At 59.8% G+C, this 18664-nt stretch overlaps 1 protein-coding gene across 1 annotated transcript; it reads left to right on the forward strand.

Moving 5' to 3' along the window:
* The first annotated feature begins 355 nt into the window (after positions 1 to 355).
* Positions 356 to 18616, forward strand: HIC2 (HIC ZBTB transcriptional repressor 2). Its single transcript, XM_058656739.1, has 3 exons — positions 356 to 535; positions 14677 to 14774; positions 16723 to 18616. Exons 2-3 carry the CDS (start codon positions 14749 to 14751, stop codon positions 18548 to 18550), a joined length of 1854 nt encoding a protein of 617 aa, XP_058512722.1. The 5' UTR covers positions 356 to 535; positions 14677 to 14748; the 3' UTR covers positions 18551 to 18616.
* The last annotated feature ends 48 nt before the right edge of the window (positions 18617 to 18664 follow it).

Below are 18664 nucleotides of genomic sequence, written 5' to 3' on the forward strand. Positions count from 1 at the left end.
TCATCCGTGTGGAGTTTGGGGGCTGGGTTGCAGAGGGGGGTGCCGGCTGTCTCTGGGGAATGCGCAGTCCCGGAGCTTTAAGAGCCAGTTCGCCGTCCCGTGGGGGCTTCCAGGGTCGGGGCTGTGTGTGGGTGTGAGGTGGTTCGGGGGGTGATGGGGGGGTCCCTGGCACCTCCGGCGCGCCCCTCCCCCCACGCGCGGGGCCGCTCACCCAGCCTAGCGCTCGGACCGCTCGCAGGCCCCGCCCTCAGACCCCGCCCCTCTGCACGAGCCCCGCCCCTCCGCTCGCCCATTCAGATATGGGTCAGGGGTGAGCGGGCGGCGCCGACGTCACAAGCTTCCAAGATGGCGCCGGGCGGGCGGCTGTGAAGCGGCGCTCGGGGCGCGCTGGGCGGGGAGCCGAGCCGAGCCGGGCCGGCGGCGGGCGGACGGGGCGGGCACGGGCGCGGGCGAGCCGAGCGCCCGAGACGAGGGAGGTCGCGAGAGGAAGGCCCGGCCGGCCGGCGGGCGGAGCGCCGCCGCCGACGCACACGAGGTAAGGAGGGCGGCCGGGACGGCTGGTGCGGGGGGCCGGGGCGCGCCCCCCCCGGGGAGAGGGGCGTGGGCGCGCGCGCACGCGCGTCCGGACGACGTGGGGGGCTACGTGCGCGCGCCCTGCCGCGTCCGCCGGGTCTGGGTGGTGTGGGGGGGCGCACGCGGGACCCCCGCGGCCGGGCAAGCCTGAGCTGGGCGGATCGGGCTTTGTGGCCCCCCGCCGGTGCCCGGTGAGGGACGCGGACGGCGTTGGCCAGGGGGACCCCCGGGCACAAAGCGGGCCAGGCCCCCGGGGGCGCGGGGTCTGCGGAGCGGGGGGTCCGCCGGCGAGCGGGCGCTGGTTCTTTGTGCCTTTTCATGAGCGATCTAATCCGAACGGCGTCGGGCGAGCGGCGCAGCCTGACAGGCAGGCAGGAGGGCAGGCGGGATCCCTTTATGCAAACGGACCCCCGCGCCCGCGGTCGCCCCTCGCTGGAGGATTCTGCGATTTCTAGCACTGCGGCCCCGCCGCCCTTGCGCGATCCCCCTCCTCCTTCCCAGCAGAACCGGCTCGGGCTGGGGCAGGGATAAGGGCAGGGGCACGCCTGGAGGGGCCCCGCTCCCGGGCAGCCAAGCCCTGCGACGACTGGTGGGCTCGCTGCCCTGCCCCCAGACCTCTTGTGGAAGGCAGACGCTTGGCAGGAAGAGAGATGGGCTTGGGGGAGGGGGTCGGCCGGCTGAAGGGGCCCCAGCTTGTCACTCTCTGTTTATCTTCCTATATGGGTTCATATTCACATGGGCTTGGATGCATGTGTGTGTTGGGGGTGGGGTGGGGGCAGACAGAAATGCCTCTCTCTGGTTAGGGAAGGAGGGGCAGTGACTTAGGGACAGGAGAGAGAATGAGGCCAGATAATGGTCCCAGCGGCCCCGCCCAGGACCGCTTGGGACGGTTCGGGGAAGGAGCCCTTTGCAAGGTCCTCCTGGGCTGGAGTGGTTGAAGTCCTTTCTCAGGGCTTCTGCCTCCCTGCTTCCCTCCACGCCGCTGTGTCTTTCCTAGTTGGAGTTGCCAAGCACATCTGGAGAGCTACGTTCCCGGCCCCCAGCAGCAGGAGGGGTGTAACCCTGCCAGGCCACCCCTCTGACATATGGGGGGAGGGGCGGCGCCTTGCCCATTGGAATCTGGTGTGGAGGGGAGATATTGGTGTGCCTCTTGGCCTTGGGGGGAGGAGGGGGAGAGTTGGCAGGTTACTGGAGGGACCTGAGCTTCCTGGCTGAACTTGGGCGGTATCTCTGGGAGACCCCGGAAGGAAGGAGAGGTGCAGCTGGGTCAGTGAGTCCCGAGAGCTTTCTGGGTTTAATGTTGATAGCTTCCTGACTGCGTCTCTGTCTGGGGTGAGCGTGGGGCTTGTGGCTGGGTATACATCCCTGACACTGGGACAAGGACTGCAGAGGCCAGCCTCCGGCGACCAAGCTGCGTTGGTGGCATTGCTGGTTTTGTGGGTGGAAGGCTGGTCCTTGGGGCTACCCTTCTTGCTCCACTCTCCCTGGCCACTTCAAGGAGTTGAGTCTCTCTGCCTGCCAGTGAAACATCCATGCTGTACGGCTGAGTTAGGGCAGACTGGGGGTGCTGTGGTGGTGAAGTGCCCACCTGTGCCCATCTGGGGGAAGGGGAGAGTCAGAGCTCCCAGGTGGTCTTGCTTTCTTTCAGCTGGGAGTTTCCTGCAGGCCAGTCTGGAGGTGGCGTGGGAGAGCCCCGCTCGGTGCCCCAGCTTCTGTGGCTTAGCCGAGCACACGTGCGCCCAGAAGATTTCTCCTCCAGTGTTTTTCTCTGCGCCAGTTGTTGGGACTTGTAGATTAGTCAGTGAGGTTTTTTTTTTTTTTTTTTTTACACGAGTGATTCCTGAAAAGAAATCTCCCTCTGGTTGCTGGCTCTGCTTAGAGGAAGAAGCAGCCCGAGGGAGCCCAGCCTTTAATTAAAGCCAAACCGAAATGATTGCTGCAATTGCTGGCAGAATGAGAGGAGGCGCAGGTGGAGCTAGGAGGTGTCCTGTCCTGCTCCCGGGCACAGGTAGGTAGGCACGGGCTCCTCCTCGCTCCCCAGCCTTGGCTGGCAGCCCAGGCTTCCGCGCAAGCTGCAGTCCCGGATTAATCCTCACGTAGTGTTTTCTTTCCATAGATCGGGTTTCTCATTTTGTTAATAAGCACAGCCTCCGATCCACTTGAAGTCAGCTGTTGCAGAGGACTGGGAGAGCAACAGGGTTTTGCATTATTGAGCTGCCAGGCCTGCTGCCTGCCTAGAGTCCTCATTGTCTGCCGGAGTCAGAGCGTGGGGGTGGGGGGGGGTCAGTGCCTTTTAATCAGCAGCTAGCCCCTGGAGAAGGGCTGGCTGGGCAGTTGTGGAGTGTGGAAGGAATAAAGTTCAGTTTACCCAGGGGACGTGCGGGTCTGCCCTTTTTGCTTGGCCCGCTGGCCTTGAGCACTCAGCCCCACCCTGGAGCTTGTCTTGCCCCCCTCCCCTGAGGCAGATTGGTGTGTGTGTTGGGGGGGTGGCTGATCCATGGTAGGAAATGAGAAATCAGGTTCCTCTCCACTTGGGACTCTTGGAGCCTGGCAGAGGAGACATCTCAGTGGGGGGCACGAGGGTCTAGAAGCCTGGAGTGCCCTGCCTTCTGCCTGAGCTATACTGTAGAGTGCTCGGCTGTTTTCTGTACAATGGGAATGAGACCCCCTGTCCCAGCCCAGCCTGGGGAAGAGGGACAAATGATGGGCTGATAAGGGCTATCACCCACAGCAGTGGGAGGGAGAGAGGCTGTCCTGGCTGCAGGTGAGTTTGGTAACCAGGGCGTAGTGGAGGCTATGGAAGGGTTCATTGCTGGGACCAGCCAGCTCATCTGCCTCCACGCGGCCTGGGAGAGACCTTTTTTCCCCTTAAATCTTTCTCATCTTCAGAGTCAGTCCCTGTGGCTAGGGCGCGGGCTCTGCCCTGGGGAGGGGGTAATAGCAGCTGGTTTTCTCAGAATCAATTCTGAGCTGGGTGGTTCCACCAGCCCCTGGGCCTGAGGTGTTTGTCTCCAGCAACCTTGGGGGCTCCTTACCACCACAGTGGTGCCCCCGCTGAGCTGCGGAGGCCAGGACCCCCATTCTGTTCCCAAGGAGGGTGGGGCCCATAGCCCCCTCCCCAAGACAAGTCCTGGCTCCCGATTAGGGGCTTCCAAACAAGCCCTTCCAGTTTGACTCTACCTGGCCCAGCCAGCCTGCCTTTGCTTCCTGCTGGGAGGGGCCTTGCCCTCAGGGTTAGGGACCTGGCTGGGGGGGGGCGGTCCTTGGTGGGTGAGGGAGGCCTGGGAGGAGGGGTTACAGGTTCCCCTTGAGCCTAGTTTTCACTGGGAGTGGCCAGGCAGGAAAAGCAGGTGGGGTTTGGGGTTGCTTTTGGGCCCCTAGGGAGCCTGATAAGGAAGAGGAAGGCCTGGAGCAGGGCCCAGGCCCTGCTGCAGTTCTGGAGAGGGGGACTGGGCTGGACTGGGTGGGAGACTTCTTGGGACTTGGCGGGTTGGGGGCAGTGGTTTTCTGGCTGTGGCATTTATAGGTTGTGAGTAGAGGGGAGGAGGCTGGGGTCTTGGGCTTCGAGGTCCGTTCCTGTTCCTGCTTCTGGGGGCTTGTGGGCCTGAGGATGTGTGGAATCTCAGGGGAGCAGGCCTGTGGAAGGACTGCTTGCAGGCCACGGTGGGGGCTAGCCCGAGACAGTCCCGGGCTAATCCATTCTGGGCTGTTGAGCATCCTGTGACCTTCACAGCTTCCCTGTGCACCCTACTGAACTCTGGTGAACAGGGAGAGTGGGGCCTGTCTGGTGGTCTGGGCCAGTAGGCTGGGCCACACACTGACATGTGCAGCCCGCTGGTCCATCCGCGCCCAGGCCACTGCGATTCCTAAAGTGAACCTGGTGGGCACCCAGGGCTGAGAGCCACTGATCTGGCTGGCAAAGGATCTTCTGTGGCTTGTAGAATCGAGCAGGTGGTGAGGCGAGGCTGAGTCCTCAAGCACCAGTGCCTTCATCAGCTCTCCTGGTGCAAGAGTGGACCCCCAGAGGAGGGGGTCCTTCAGGGAGCCACCTCTGTGACCCTGGCAGTCTTGTTGGGCCCCAAAGCTTGGGCATCTCCAGTTGGCTGACTTGATTTCTGAGCTGTGTTCCTGGGCTCTCCTCGTCCACGTGCAGCCTGGCTGGCCCTGGCTGTGAAGTTTGGGTGGGTGCCTCTCCTTGACCTCTGCAGCCCTGGGGGAGAGGAGGTGGACCCGGAAGTGGGTTCCCTAGGCCCTATTGTCTGGGCAAGGTGAGGTCACCCCTGAGGGGGGCAGGGAGGCGGAACGTGTTCTCCTTTGGCTGGGGGCCCAGCATGGGTTGTTCCCTGGAGGGGCAGGAGCCCTGAGTGCAGGGGAACTGACTGGCCTGGGCCTGGGGAGGAAGTGTGGTTGTTTCTAGAAGCGAGAGCAGCTGAGTTGGAGGTGTAGCTGGCCTTCCTCTGGGCATTTTTGGGGTGTTTGGTGTTGGTGGGTGAATTCCTGCCTTGGCTCTTCTGCCTGCACGCCCGCCTTACCCCACATTCCCAGGAGCCCCTCTGCCCCCACTGTACCGCGTGGTGCTCTTGAGGCTGCCTCCTCCACACTGGGCACAGACTGCAGAGACAGGCACCTGGGAACAGGGTGGGGAAGGCTGACTGTGATGGCCAAGGCTTCTCACTGCCCAGGATGAGGCTGTGAGCTTGGCTATTGGAGCGGGACCCTCCCACCTTAAATGCCCGGCTCCTTCCTTCCCGCCTGCCTCATGGCAATATAGGCTTTTGCAGACCACCTCCGGAAAGATATGTGGGGAGGGGGTCCAGCCATCCTAGTAGGGAGGGGCAGAGAGCAGGCCATGACCTGCTGAGCATCCACCGGGTGGTCAGGCACTGGCCTTGGCTTGTCCTCACCGTAGCAGGTGAAGCTGAGCCCTGTGCAGGCCGAGGGGAGAGGGTTGTTTCCAAAGTCCCACATTCCGTGCATGTGTTGAAGCTGATAAGGGCAGTGGGGCTGGTCAGGCCCGCTCTGGCAAGCAGGGGACTTTGACTTCATGCCCCCAGCAGGCAGCTGGCTCCTCCTGCTTCCTGGTAGCACCCCTCCCCCTGCTGCCTCTGCCCCTGCAACCCCCCCAAGGTGCACATGGCTTGTGGCACCAGGGCAGCCCTGTGAGTTCCTGGGCTAGCTCCTGCCACCCTGCCTGAGTGTGCACTTGTTGACCATTTGTGGCTCTGAGATGTGGCAGGCAGCTCCGTGCCCAGGATTTCAGGACTCTGCTGGGGAACCTCTTCCCCCGTTCTCAGCGGTGGGGAACCTCTTCCCCCGTTCTCAGCAGTGGGGAACCTTTCTTCCCTGCCCAGAGCCATTGGGATACTTCCGTCATCCATGGGCCATGCAAAATTATCAGCTGAAAAAAAAAATGGCCTGCTATACATTATTGAATTTTGAGTTCCTCCTGTGGCCGCCTTGGCAGATGATCCCCAGGTCATTCCCTGGGTCTATTCTGTATGCCAGTCTGCCTCCCCAAACCTCCTCATCTTCCTCATGTGTAAGATGGGAAGCCCAGTATGGATGCCAGTGAAGGGAAGAGGATGAAATGTGGACCCCTGAGTCTCTCGTCTGGGTGGTCCTTGGTCTGGGTGTTTGCAGTGGGGAGGGTGGGGTAGTGTTCCCTGGAAGCCAACACGCCCTATGCACCAGCACACTGGCTCAGAGGAACCCTAGCTGCTCCTTCTGAAGGCGTGCAATTTTCACTTGGGGGAGAAAAAAACAAAAAACAAAACAGATTGACAGACTCAGAGATTTTGTGAGATACCCTTGTGAAAAATGAGGCAAGTGCACCTGCCCGTGAGGGATCCTTGCCAAGCTTTCCAGGGAAACCTGAGGATTTGGAGAAACTCGTATCCTTGACTGTGAGCCTGGCAGACTCTGAGCCTTTAGCCCTCTCCGGCAGTACAACAATGTACAACGTGTTGTACATGAGATGTGTTGTACCATGAGATGTGACAACATTGGGAGATCCCACCAGTGTCCTGAACCAAGATTTCCCAAGCTCTGCATCAGGAGGGCAGGGGAGACAGGACTGAACATGGTGCAAGACGCCTGTGTGACTTCAGATGATTCTGCATTGCTACTTAAAAAAAAAATATTGGAAAGTCAGATATACGCAAAGGAGGAGAGACAGAGAGGAAGATCTTCCATCCAGTGACTCACTTCCCAAATGGTGGCGAAAAAAGCCTGGAGCCCGGAGCCTCTTCTGGGTCTCCGACGTGGGTGCAGAGTCCCAAGGTTTTGGGCTGTCTTTGACTGCTTTTTCCCAGGCCACAAGCAGGGAGCTGAATGGGAAGTGGGGCTGCTGAGATTATAGAACCGGTACCCATGTGGGATCCCAGTGCATGCAAGGGGAGGACTTTAACCACTGACTAGGCTACTGCACCGGGCCCTCTGCATTGCTACTTTTTGCAAAACTACCTATGGTTGAGCTTTCGTTTAGGATTCCTGCAAAAATGACACTGCTATCTGAAGAGGGTATAAGATGTTCCTCCTCTGTGTCAGGCCAGACCCTACCAAACCAGGGTAGTGGGGAGCTCCACTCTGCTGACACGCTGCGCCTCAGGAAAGGTGTAACGGGTGAGGTTTGGCCTGTTGACAAGGAAGGGCAACTGTGCCACCTCATGTTATTCCTCCTTATCTCCCAGTGTTGCTTCTGCCTACCTGGCATTTGTTCAGCTACCGTGCCTGGGAGTGCCCACAGCACAGCTGGTGCTCATGCGGCCTAACTTGGTTGAGGAGAAAGTGGGCGGGGATTGGACGAACTGCCAACCAGCGAAGTCTTGGCTGAGGGGCTGGACAAGGGGAATCATGGTCTAGACGTTGGCAATTTCACTTAAAAAAAAATTTATTTCATGATACACGTTACATAGTCACAGGGATATCCCCCATTCCCCTCGCCCACACCAGAACCCACCTGGCATTTGCAATGGCTCAAACTACCCCTTGCTTCCCCCTCCCTCCCAAGATTTCCTGGGCCACCTGGCTGCTCTGGGCATGGAGTGCCTGGCCTGGGCTGCTTGGTAAGTGGGGATGGGCGGATGATGTCTGTTTTGTCACCTGCCAAGGCTTTGCTCTGCTCCAGACAGCCTTAATGCCCTTGTGGCCGGCCCTGTGGGGGTCCGCTGACCTCTCCACCCCGCTCTTTCCTGTGGGGCTTGTGCTCGTGGCCAGCCCAGCTTCCTTGGTTGAGTTGGAGACTGAACTGTATGAAGTGATTTTTACTCGCAAAGGTCTTAGCCAGAGGGTGTAACTAACTCACCTGTATATATACATGTATACCCATCTTAAATATGAGGAGAGGTGGCAGGATGCCAGGTATTTTGTTCACAGTGGGCACCCAACCACCTTGGATACCTGTGTCCCCCTCACCAGGTAAAGGGTGTGCCTTCCCATCCTCCGCCCCAGCCCGTCTGGCAGTCACTGCTCCTCTGTCCTGTGAATTAACCTTGCCCTAGCTTTCCTGTCAACTTCTCCTTTGTCTGGAAGCTGAAAGAAGGCAGCAGCTTCTTTGGGCCTTATTGTGCTCTGTGCCCACTCGGGGCACGCAGCAGGCTCTGCCTCCACATTTATTTCCTTGCCCCCCCCCCCAGCGAACGCTGGCAGGTGTATTGGTGGATTTTTGTCCTTTCCTGAGTAGCCCACTGCTCACTCCAGGCGGGGGGCTTCCTCAGGCAGCGGGGGCCTTTCTCGATCTTGTCTCTGCATCCCAGCACCACCGAGACGCCATGGTGCGTGTCAGTCACTCGTTGACACTTGCTGGACAGTTTTCTGGTTTGGGCCACAGGCTTGTAGGTTCTATCAGAATGACATTATCCTTCAAAATCCTGACACTCCCAGTGGATGCCCAATGCTGCTGCTTTTCTTTTTTATTAAGAGAGGAGGAGAGACAGAAAGATTCACTGCCCAAGTGGCCGCAACGGTTGAAGCTGAGCCAATCTGAAGCCAGGATCCTGGAGCCTCTTTTCAGATCTCCCATGCAGGTGCAGGGTCCCAAGGTTTTGGACCATCCTCAACTGCTTTCCCAGGCCACGAGCAGGGAGCTGGATGAGAAGTGGGGCTGCTGGGATATGAACCCGTGCCCATATGGGATCTCCGCACGTTCAAGTTGGGGACTTTAACCTCTAGGATATGGTGTTGGATCCCCGATGATGCTTTTAATTTGATTTCCTTCCCCCTCTATTTGGCATGTAGCTACCAGGTTCTTGTCTCCTGTGCTGTTTACTGGGGATGGTAATTGGTGGTTGTGGGAGAGGTGGGGCTGGCTGTCCTGGTGGGAGCACCTTGGCTGCTTCTTGAGTTTAGGTGGTGGCCTGTGTGGTCTTTGGAGATTGTCGGATGTCAGGATGACCGAGACATACCTCCTAGGTTACTTGTATCTACAGATGGCGGAGTCCGCCCCTAATAAGAGCTGTTACATGTTGTGGGTTCCCTGCCTTCTCAAAGTTTCCTCTTGTAGTACACTCTGTCCTGGACGTGGGCCACTTGTCCAGCTGTCCTGTGTTCCACTTCCTATATTAGCTGAGGGGCCAGTGGAGGTCACCTGTGAGCAAGGTGCCCTAGTTCATCAGTGCTTAGCCCTCATTGCCCCCTTCCTGCAGTTTTTTTTTTTTAAGGATTTATTTGTTTTTATTAAAAAGCCAGATTTACAGAGAGGAGAGACAGATCTTCCATCCACTGATTGACTCCCCAAGTGGCTGCAATGTCTGGAGCTGTGCTGCTCCAAAGCCAGGAGCCCAGAGCCTATTCCGGGTCTCCCACGTGGGTGCAGGGTCCCAAGGCTTTGGGCCGTCCTTGACTGCTTTCCCCGGCCACAAGAAGGGAGCTGGATGGGAAGTGGAGCTGCCGGGATTAGAACCGGCGCCCATATGGGATGACAGTGCTTACAGGCATAGGATTAACCTGTTGGGCCACAGCAATGGCCCCTGAAGGTTTTTCTAAAGTGCATGAGCCTTCCTGTTGCCCATTGCCTGGTCTCACCTACCTTTTCATTGGATTTTAAGTTCTGATTCTTGATGGGAACAGTCAGTCCTGGTTTTACTTTCACACAGTCCCCTTTTTCATTGTTTCCCTGGAAGGTGTGCTTGTAAACTTCTTTGGGTTCCTCAGTCCTTTGCGGCCTTAAGGTTACTGTGTGTGTGTGCGTGTGTCCATGTTTCCCTCCAACAATCTGCCTCACTTCTGTCCCAGCCAGAGCAGGTGGGAGGGCCTGCTCTGCCTGCACAAGCGCCCTGTCCTGCTTTTTCCCATCCCTGACACAGTCCCTTGTACTGGCAGTGGCTGGGCGAGGTGAGATTTGTGTTTGTTCTGCTGGAGTCCCTAGCAGGCCTGAGAAGGATCCGCTCCCAGGACGTGCTGGGGAATGATGAAGCTGCTGTGGTGACTCAGCTGTGCCCAGCCCTTCCCTCGGAGGCACAGTTATCTCCCTGCGAGGGTATCCTGGGGCCAGTGAGATGGTCCGATAGTGCCTTCCCGAAAGCTGAGTGTGCCCTGCTGCCCAGGGCCCCTGGGAATGTCTACCTGTTTACTGCTGGGCTTCTGCCCTTTCTCCCACAACCCCCTCCTCCGCTCAGAAACCCCTCCACCTGGGCCACTCCCTTGGCCCTGTGGTGTCACCTCGGTCCCTGCTCCCCTGGCGAAATGGCCCTTCCTCCTGGGACCTGTTTCCTCCTCTGAACACTTGCTGCTTGCCGAACCCTGGGCTTCCTGGCTCCAGCAAGCTTGCAGCTGAAACTTGGATGTGCGTGTGCTTGAGTGCCCCCGGAGGTTCAAGTGCAGCCCCATATGGTTATTGACACTGGAGTACGACCTTCAGCACTCTAGGGTGAACCAGACAGTGGGGCATCCTCGTCCTCTTTGCCCTCACCCGGCAGAGGCGGCAGCATCCCTGCTCCAAGGCTGTGTGGGGGCACATTTGAAGGGAGCATCGTGTTTTTGTAAACAGCATCATCCTCTTATGTTGCTGGTGCCCACACGTGTGCTGTGCCCCCATGAAGGAGATTCCCACTGTTGGCTCCCAGGAGCCAACAGTCCCTGCTTTGCGCTGACTCTAAAGCCACGGTAAAGGAGGGAAGACAGTGGGACCAAGACCTCCCTTGTGGGCAAGCTAGGTTTGGGGGTGTAGTGCCTGTTCTCGATGCTTGCTTGCTTCGCAGGAGGAAGTGGCACATTGAGGTTGACTGCAGCACCTGGGTCCCTAGCCCCAGGACTTCCTTGCCCCCAGGTAGGCTCAGGCATCAGGAATGGAGTGGAGTTGTTGAGGATAAGGGAGGGTGCCACCCTCTAACCGTGAATAGAAGGGGAGAGGAAGGAGGCCAGCCTGCATCCCTATCACCGAAGCTCCCACACAGGGAGCCGTAGGCCGCAGGGCGGGCTCCTGGCACTCACACAGCCTGCTGCTTTCCAGGAGGACAGGCTGGGAGAGGAGCCAGGAGCTGCTGGCCCGCGTCCAGGTCTTGGCCCGATGACATAGCTGGGCTTGCCCAGAGCACGGAGCCCCATGCCCCACCAGCCCATGCCTGGAGGGACAGGGCAGGCGGTCATGAGGACAGGGTGTTCCCAGAGGCTTATGGGTGCAGCAGGGGCTTTGTGATGACCCCAGGCTCAGCCCCGATTGCCTCTGGTGGACCAGGAAAGTATAGTGTAAGTGGCCCACTGCTGCGGTGGTTGGGGGACCCAAGGGGCTTGGGGCACAGCAGCTGTTGGCAGTGGGGGTGCAGCCCCATTGGTGAGGGGCCTCCCTGCCACCTGCAAGTGTTGGCTGCAGTTCCAAAGTCCGGTGTTGCCACCTTATTCTGCTACCAGCTCGGTCTGTGACCTTGGGCAAATTTCTCAGCCCCCAGGAACCTTCCTCCTTAAATGGGGGTAGTCTAAGAGATAATGTCCCCCCTTCCACTGCTTGGGGCAGAGGGGACCTGGGCATGGGTTGTGACAGAAATGAAGATGGGTCAGGCTTCATGGAGCCTGGCTTGTGGCTTCATAGCACTGGCTGACTACCAGGTTTGGGGTGCTGCTGCAACCTGGGGGCACTGAAGGGGAACCCTTGCCAGCAGAGGCAGGGATAGCTTGCTGCCAACCCTTAGTGGTGGGGTCTGGCCGGGACAGACCTGCATTTGGGGGGCCTTGCTAGCAAGTCTGTCATGCCCTGCCTTCTGTCAGATATGCTTAAACCTTTGGGATGTGGGATGCTACCTGGTAGCTCTGGTGCTTTGGGTGGGTGGTGCAGACGGCCCTGCTGGCAGTGGGCTCCATTTCCCTGTTGCTGCTGGCTGGGTGGGCTGGGAGGTAGGTGGTTGAGGGTAGAGAAGCCATAGCCTGTTTAGCACCTTAGAGTGAATGGGCACTCACTCTTCCTCGCCCCCAGGTAGGGAGAGACGGAGCAGAGGTTTCCAAGAGGCTCCATTTCCCCTGCCTCCACCCTGCCCTCCAGGCCTCCTTGCAGGACAGCCAGACCTGGCCAGGAGGTCTAGCCCTGGGGCCAAGGGCCAGGCCTGGAGGAGGAAGGGGGCGGGGTATCCTGTGGCCTGAGACCACACCCAGCGTTTGGCCTTCCCCTCCTGCCAGCCGGCCTGGAGAGGTTAAGTGTGCCTGGGGCCCATAGCCAGAGCAGTCCTGGAAGCCCTGGTGCTGGGCAGGTGGTGTCCAGACCAAGCTGGGTTCTCACCCTGCTGGCTGGGGGAGGAGCAGCTGGAGTCCATTCTCAGCTTTCTGCCTGAGGAAGGATCTGCTTCCTCCCTTCTTTTTTGTTTGTTTTGCTTTAAGATTTATTTATTGATTTCAAAGAGTTACAGAGAAGAACACAGAAATCTTCCATCTTCTGATTCCTTCCCCAAATGGCCACAACAGCTGGAGCTGGTCTAAACTGAAGCCAGGAACCTGGAGCTTCATCTGGGTCTCCCAGGTTGGTGTAGGGGCCCAAGCACTGGGACCTTTCTCGCTGCTTTCCCAGGTGTGTTGGTAGGGGGCTGGATTGGAAGTGGAGCTGTTGAATCTCCAGCTGGCGCCCACTTGGGATGCTGGGCTTGCAAGTGGCTTAACCTGCCTTGTTCAGTAGCACAATCTCTCCTCCCCCTAGTCATCTTTATATCTTCCTCCCCTCTGGGGTGCTGGGAGAGGCTCCCCCTGAGCCCTGGGGGCCATGTGAATTGCCTGCAGGGCAGGGAGATGGCCCTAGGTGTGGGTGCTGACTGGGACCACTTGATGTGCTCAGCTGGGCCCTGAGCTGCCCTGTACTTGAGAGACACTGCCTCTGGCTTTTTCTGTACTGAGATGGGGAGTGGAGGGGAGCGGGGAGAGGCCGCTGGCGGGGAAGGGTGTTGGATCTCATGGGAGGGACACCTGAGGAGGGAGCCCAGTGTGCACACAAGGTGTTGGGGGGGGGCTGCCCCCTACCGAGGCGATTGAGCCAGCCAGATGGCTTGTCTGTCACCCCTTCCCCCCACTGTCCCTGGGCCCCCAAGGTACAGTGTTGGACTGGGTGCCTGAACAGCTGAGGGCGGGGTGCCAGGCCAGGTCTTCATCCCAGCCTGTGGGCGGTGGCTGCTGGCTGGCCCACAGCCATGGCTGCAGTCGCCTGGCACTGCCCCAGCCTCTAGTTTCTCCAAGATAGGTGCTGCTGGCTACTCCCTCCTGTGCCTGCTGGCGGGCGGGCGGGTGTGTGTGTGTGGGGGGGGTGCTCCCTGCTCAGGGTGTGTGTCGAGGCCAGGCTGCATTGTGTCATCTGCCGCTGCCTGCTGCGGAGGCGGTTCCCATGCCCTGTGTTGTCCTGGCACAGCCTGGGATTCCCACCTGCCCTTCCCTGTCTCTGACAGACCTTGGTCAGTTTTTCCGCCTACTCCAGACTGACTGCAGCCCACTCTGCTACCACCCACTTCCTACAGCATCCTGCAACCAGCCTGACCTCTGAGACCAGCTGAGCCCTAGGTACAGGGTCCAGGCAGGCACAGGTTACTGAGTGGATGTGGGGGGTGCTCTGCCGGGGTGGGCCGCGTGGTGGGCTGTGCCCATGGGTTCTAATGCATTATCTGACACTGTATGCGTTGCTGTTCACGCTAGTGTTTCTGTGGGCTGCGCTCTGTTTCATGCACCACCATCCCTGGCCTTTGCCTGTGTTCAGCCCTCCTGGGTGATGGGGCATGGTGACTGTGGCTGTGCCCTGACGTGTGAAGTTTGGTTCTGCTGTTTTTGATTGGATGGGGGAGGGGAGAGCACAGATACCCTCCCCTTGGCAGTGAGAGTTGGCAGCTTGCAGCCTGGAGGCCTCCCAGTCACAGGCGGGCACCCTGGGTCTGGTCACATTCCTGAGGGACCTGCTTAGCCTCCCTGGCCCAGAGGATGGGGAGGGGAAGGGCAGGCTGGAATGGGCTCTGGCTGCTGCAGGCTCACTGCCACAGGCTCCCTGCCCCCTCCTGCCTCCCTGGCTTCATTCCAAGGGAGCCCCGGCTGGTGTGTGTGTGTTTGTGAGAGAGAGAGAGAGAGAGAGAGAGAGAGAGAGAGTGTCTCAAGTCTCAGGGTCCCCTGCTGGAAGGAGAGGGAGCCCGCCCTCCCACAGCAGCAGCTGCCACAGGGCTCTGGTGGGCTCCTACTGAAAGGCCTAGGCCACAGCTGGGAAGGGGGAGAGACCATGTGGCTGGGCTGGGCTGGGCAGGGCAGGAGAGGAGAGGAGGGGGCCGGGCCCCTGGGCAGGGAGGAGGGGAGGAGGCCAGGGAGCCAGAAGCGGTTGAGACTGGTTCTTATAAATAGCCCTTGCACAAGTGGCTCCAATTTTGACCTTTTGTTATGTAAATGTGGCCAGCCTGAGAAGGGCCTTGCCCAGGCCTGACCACAGGCATAGGGATTGTGTGCCTGCCACCCACACCCCCAGGATGTCCCAGATCTGTGTGTGTGCCGTACAGACTTCATCTTCCCTGCCATCAGGGCCAACTCGAGGTCCCTGGCTGCTGTGACTGCTGTCCCTGATGATGGGGCATGCCTTCCTGGATGAGGGCTCCAGGCCTGGCAGCCAGCTACCCCGCCCAAGCTGGATGCCACCTATCTGGGTGACCGCTTGTTTCTTATTCCCAGGTGACCAGGCATTGATGCACCCCAGGAAGCCCACGCGCTCAAGGAGGCCGCCCCCCGCTGGCTGCTGCTCACATGGTTTCTGGGCCGCTGGCACTCCGGTAGGCTGGTGGGCTGCGGGGAAGGCATGGGGCAGGGGGTGGTGGCTTGCTGCTCCTTTTTTTTCTCTTCCTCTGGGACTCTCCAGACAACCTCTGCCTGCAGTCCTTTGTGTGTGTGCAGCACTGGGCCGTGGGGAAGGGTCCTGGGGCCGCTGTGGGGCTCCCCTCCCTCGGCCTGACCCCTTGCTGGGCTGCCATTTCCCTGGGACCCTGGTTGCAGAAGCCACACCATGGGCTTTGTTCTTCCCTGGTTGGGTTGGGGGAGGAATAGGTGGAAAAGGATGGCTCCAGCTTCCTCAGGCCACCTCCCAGTCTGCTTCAAGCCAGGCTTGCTGAGCCAGGGCAGTTCCTGGAGTGGAGAGAAGGTAAAGCCCTCTAACAGGTGTGTCCCACTCTGCGCCCTGAGTTCACAGGGAGTTCCTTACTTTGTCAGCAAGCAGAGGAGGGGATGTGGCAGGGCTGGGTGCTGGTGAAGCCCAGAACTGGCTGTGCAGGGCAGGGACTGGGCTAGGGACTCATACACACTCACATCCTGCTGGCCTTGGCAAAAGGGGGCTGCTCAGTGGGACAGGAGAGCATGATCGGGCTGTACGCACTGGTGTGCCAGTGGGCAAAGCAGAGGTGCTTGTGTGTTCATTACTGCATGACCTCATTGTCTGTGCCAGCCTGTCTGGCAGGAGTCTGTGTTGGCAGGAGTCTGAGGGCCAGGCTCTGGAGCAGGTGATAGCTGGGAAGGTGGGCATCGGCGAGGACCAGTGGCCATGGGGACACTGTAGGAGCAGGAGGAGAGTGCCTGGTGAGCCCGCGGCATGGGCGTCCTCGCTGGTGGTTCCAGAGGCTGGGGCTGAGCAGGACTTTCAACACCCAAGGCCACCAGGGCAGATGCATTTGTTTGTCCCACCCGGTTTAAAAAACAACTTTGGCTCAGCACTGGGAGCTGACACAGGAAAATCCGGATTTCCAGCTGGTTTCAAAAGCTGGGAAGACCTGCCCTGAGGACCTGCATTCCTGGGCAGGACCATCCAGCTCACCTGGAGGCTCCTGCTTGCTACGTGCCATAGCCACCTGCTGGTCATTTTGGGGTTTTTCTGTTCATCTCCATGGGCCTGTGACCAACTACTTTATTTCTTTCTGTTTCTCTCGGTAATCTATCTGCTTGTTGACTCCCCAAATGGTGGCAATGGCCATGGCGGAGCAGAGCTGAAGCCTGGGGCTGGAGCTCTTTTCATTCTCCTGTGTGGCTGGCCACGACCCAAGTGCTTGCTGGGTGCATCAGCAGGAAGCTCGATTAAAAGACTTGGTACTGGAGCTCTGACATGAGCAAGCTGGCCTGCAGCAGAGCCTTTGTGGCACAATGCCAGCCCCAGCCAGTGGAGACAGCAGCTTGTTGTGAATCCAAATTCAAATTTTGGGTTTTCTTTTTGGCACCTTTGTGGCCCATGACTTCGATTTTTTTTAAAGATTTATTTATTTTTATTGCAAAGTCATATATATATATAGAGAGAGAGAGGAGAGACAGAGAGGAAGACCGTCCGTCCGGTGATTCACTCCCCAAGTGGCCGGTGCTGAGCCTGTCCGGAGCCAGGAGCCTCTTCGTAGCCAGGAGCCTCTTCCGGGTCTCCCATACAGGTGCAGGATCCCAAGGCTTTGGGTCGTCCTTGACTGCTTTCCCAGGCCACAAGCAGGGAGCTGGAAGGGAAGTGGAGCAGCCGGGATTAGAACCGGTACCCATATGAGATCCCAACATGTTCAAGGCAAGGACTTTAACAGCTAGGCCAAAGTGCCAGGCCCAACTTCTGTTTTCTTACCAATGCAGGTGGGGTGGCAGCCTGTGTCCCCTCTCGGAGAGCTGAGTCCTCAGGGAGGCAGGCATCATGGGCTCCCCTCCAAGGGCCTGGCTGGAGTGTTCCCCTGTGAGCTAACGCTGCGTGCCTGTCCTTGCCTGCAGGTGGTGCGCGTGGGCAGGGCGCGGGGACATGGGGCCAGACATGGAGCTGCCCAGCCACTCGAAGCAACTCCTGCTACAGCTAAACCAGCAGAGGACCAAGGGCTTCCTGTGTGATGTCATCATCATGGTGGAGAACTCCATCTTCCGGGCCCACAAGAATGTGCTTGCTGCCAGCAGCATCTATTTCAAGTCCCTGGTCCTGCACGACAACCTCATCAACCTGGACACAGACATGGTCAGCTCCACGGTGTTCCAGCAGATCCTGGACTTCATCTACACCGGCAAGCTGCTGCCCAGCGACCAGCCAGCCGAGCCCAACTTCAGCACGCTCCTCACAGCTGCCAGCTACCTCCAGCTTCCTGAGCTGGCAGCCCTGTGCCGCCGCAAGCTCAAGCGAGCAGGCAAGGCCTTTGGCTCAGGCCGGGCGGGCACCTCCGGAATGGGGCGGCACCCGCGTAGCCAGCGGCTGTCCACGGCCTCTGTCATCCAGGCTCGGTACCCAGGGCTAATGGATGGGCACAAGGAAGCCCACACCTCCCAGGAATTCCCCCAGGCTAAAGGCTCAGATGAAGACGAGCTCTTCCTGGGGGCGGCTGCCCAGGAGGGCTCTCATGGTGTGGGCCACACCGCCTGTCCTGTGGGCAGTGAGGTGGGCCTGGGGGGCTGCAGCAGCAGCACCAACGGAAGCAGCGGGGGTTGCGAGCAGGAGCTGGGCCTGGACCTGTCCAAGAAGAGCCCACCCCTGCCCCCAGCCACACCCGGCCCCCACCTCACTCCGGAAGACCCTGCCCAGATGAGTGACAGCCAGCAAGGCTCGCCCACTGCGGGTCCCGCCCCTCTGCCTGGTGCCAACAGTGCCTCTTATGCCGAGGTGGGGGGCACCCCTGAGGAGCCCATGGATTTGGAGGGGACTGAGGGCAACCACCTGAGCCTGCTGGAGGGGCCCAGCGGGCAGCCCCGCAAGAGCCTGCGGCATTCGGCCCGCAAGAAGGAGTGGAGCAAGAAGGAGCCCGCAGCCGGCTCCCCGTTTGAGCTGAGAGAGGCGGGGCCCACGGGCGCCTGCGCTGGGGAGGAGGGCGACAGGGTTCCCAACGGCATTGTGGCAGGAAGCGCAGGGGGAGGCAGCCAGAGTGGGCCCTACGGGGAACCCCCATACCCCTGCAAGGAGGAGGAGGAGAACGGCAAGGATGGGAGTGATGACAGCGGGCAGAGCGGGAGTGAGGGCGGCGGGGGCCACTCCAGCAGTGGGCACTACTTGTACCGGCCGGAGGGCTACGACAGCGTGCCGTATGGTGACAACCTGTACGTGTGCATCCCCTGTGCCAAGGGCTTCCCCAGCTCGGAGCAGCTCAACGCGCACGTAGAGACGCACACGGAGGAGGAGCTGTTCATCAAGGAGGAGGGGGCCTATGAGACAGGCAGCGGGGGCGCCGAAGAGGAGGCTGAGGACCTGTCGGCACCCAGCGCCTCCTACGCAGCCGAGGCGCGGCCCTTCAAGTGCTCAGTGTGTGAGAAGACCTACAAGGACCCGGCCACCCTGCGGCAGCACGAGAAGACGCACTGGCTCACGCGGCCCTTTCCCTGCAACATCTGCGGCAAGATGTTCACGCAACGTGGCACCATGACACGCCACATGCGCAGCCACCTGGGCCTGAAGCCCTTCGCGTGCGACGAGTGCGGCATGCGCTTCACCCGGCAGTACCGCCTCACCGAGCACATGCGCGTGCACTCGGGCGAGAAGCCCTACGAGTGCCAGCTGTGCGGGGGCAAGTTCACGCAGCAACGCAACCTCATCAGCCACCTGCGCATGCACACCTCCCCCTCCTAGAAGCCAAAGACCCGCGGGCGCCCCCTGCAGGCTCCACACCCAGCGAAGGAAAGAATGGAGGAGAAGCCAGCAGGCCCTCGGAGGAGGTGCAGTGGAGGGGCGGGTGTCGCACCC

Source organism: Ochotona princeps, chromosome 29, assembly GCF_030435755.1.
Source record: "Ochotona princeps isolate mOchPri1 chromosome 29, mOchPri1.hap1, whole genome shotgun sequence".
NCBI classification, from domain to species: domain Eukaryota; kingdom Metazoa; phylum Chordata; class Mammalia; order Lagomorpha; family Ochotonidae; genus Ochotona; species Ochotona princeps.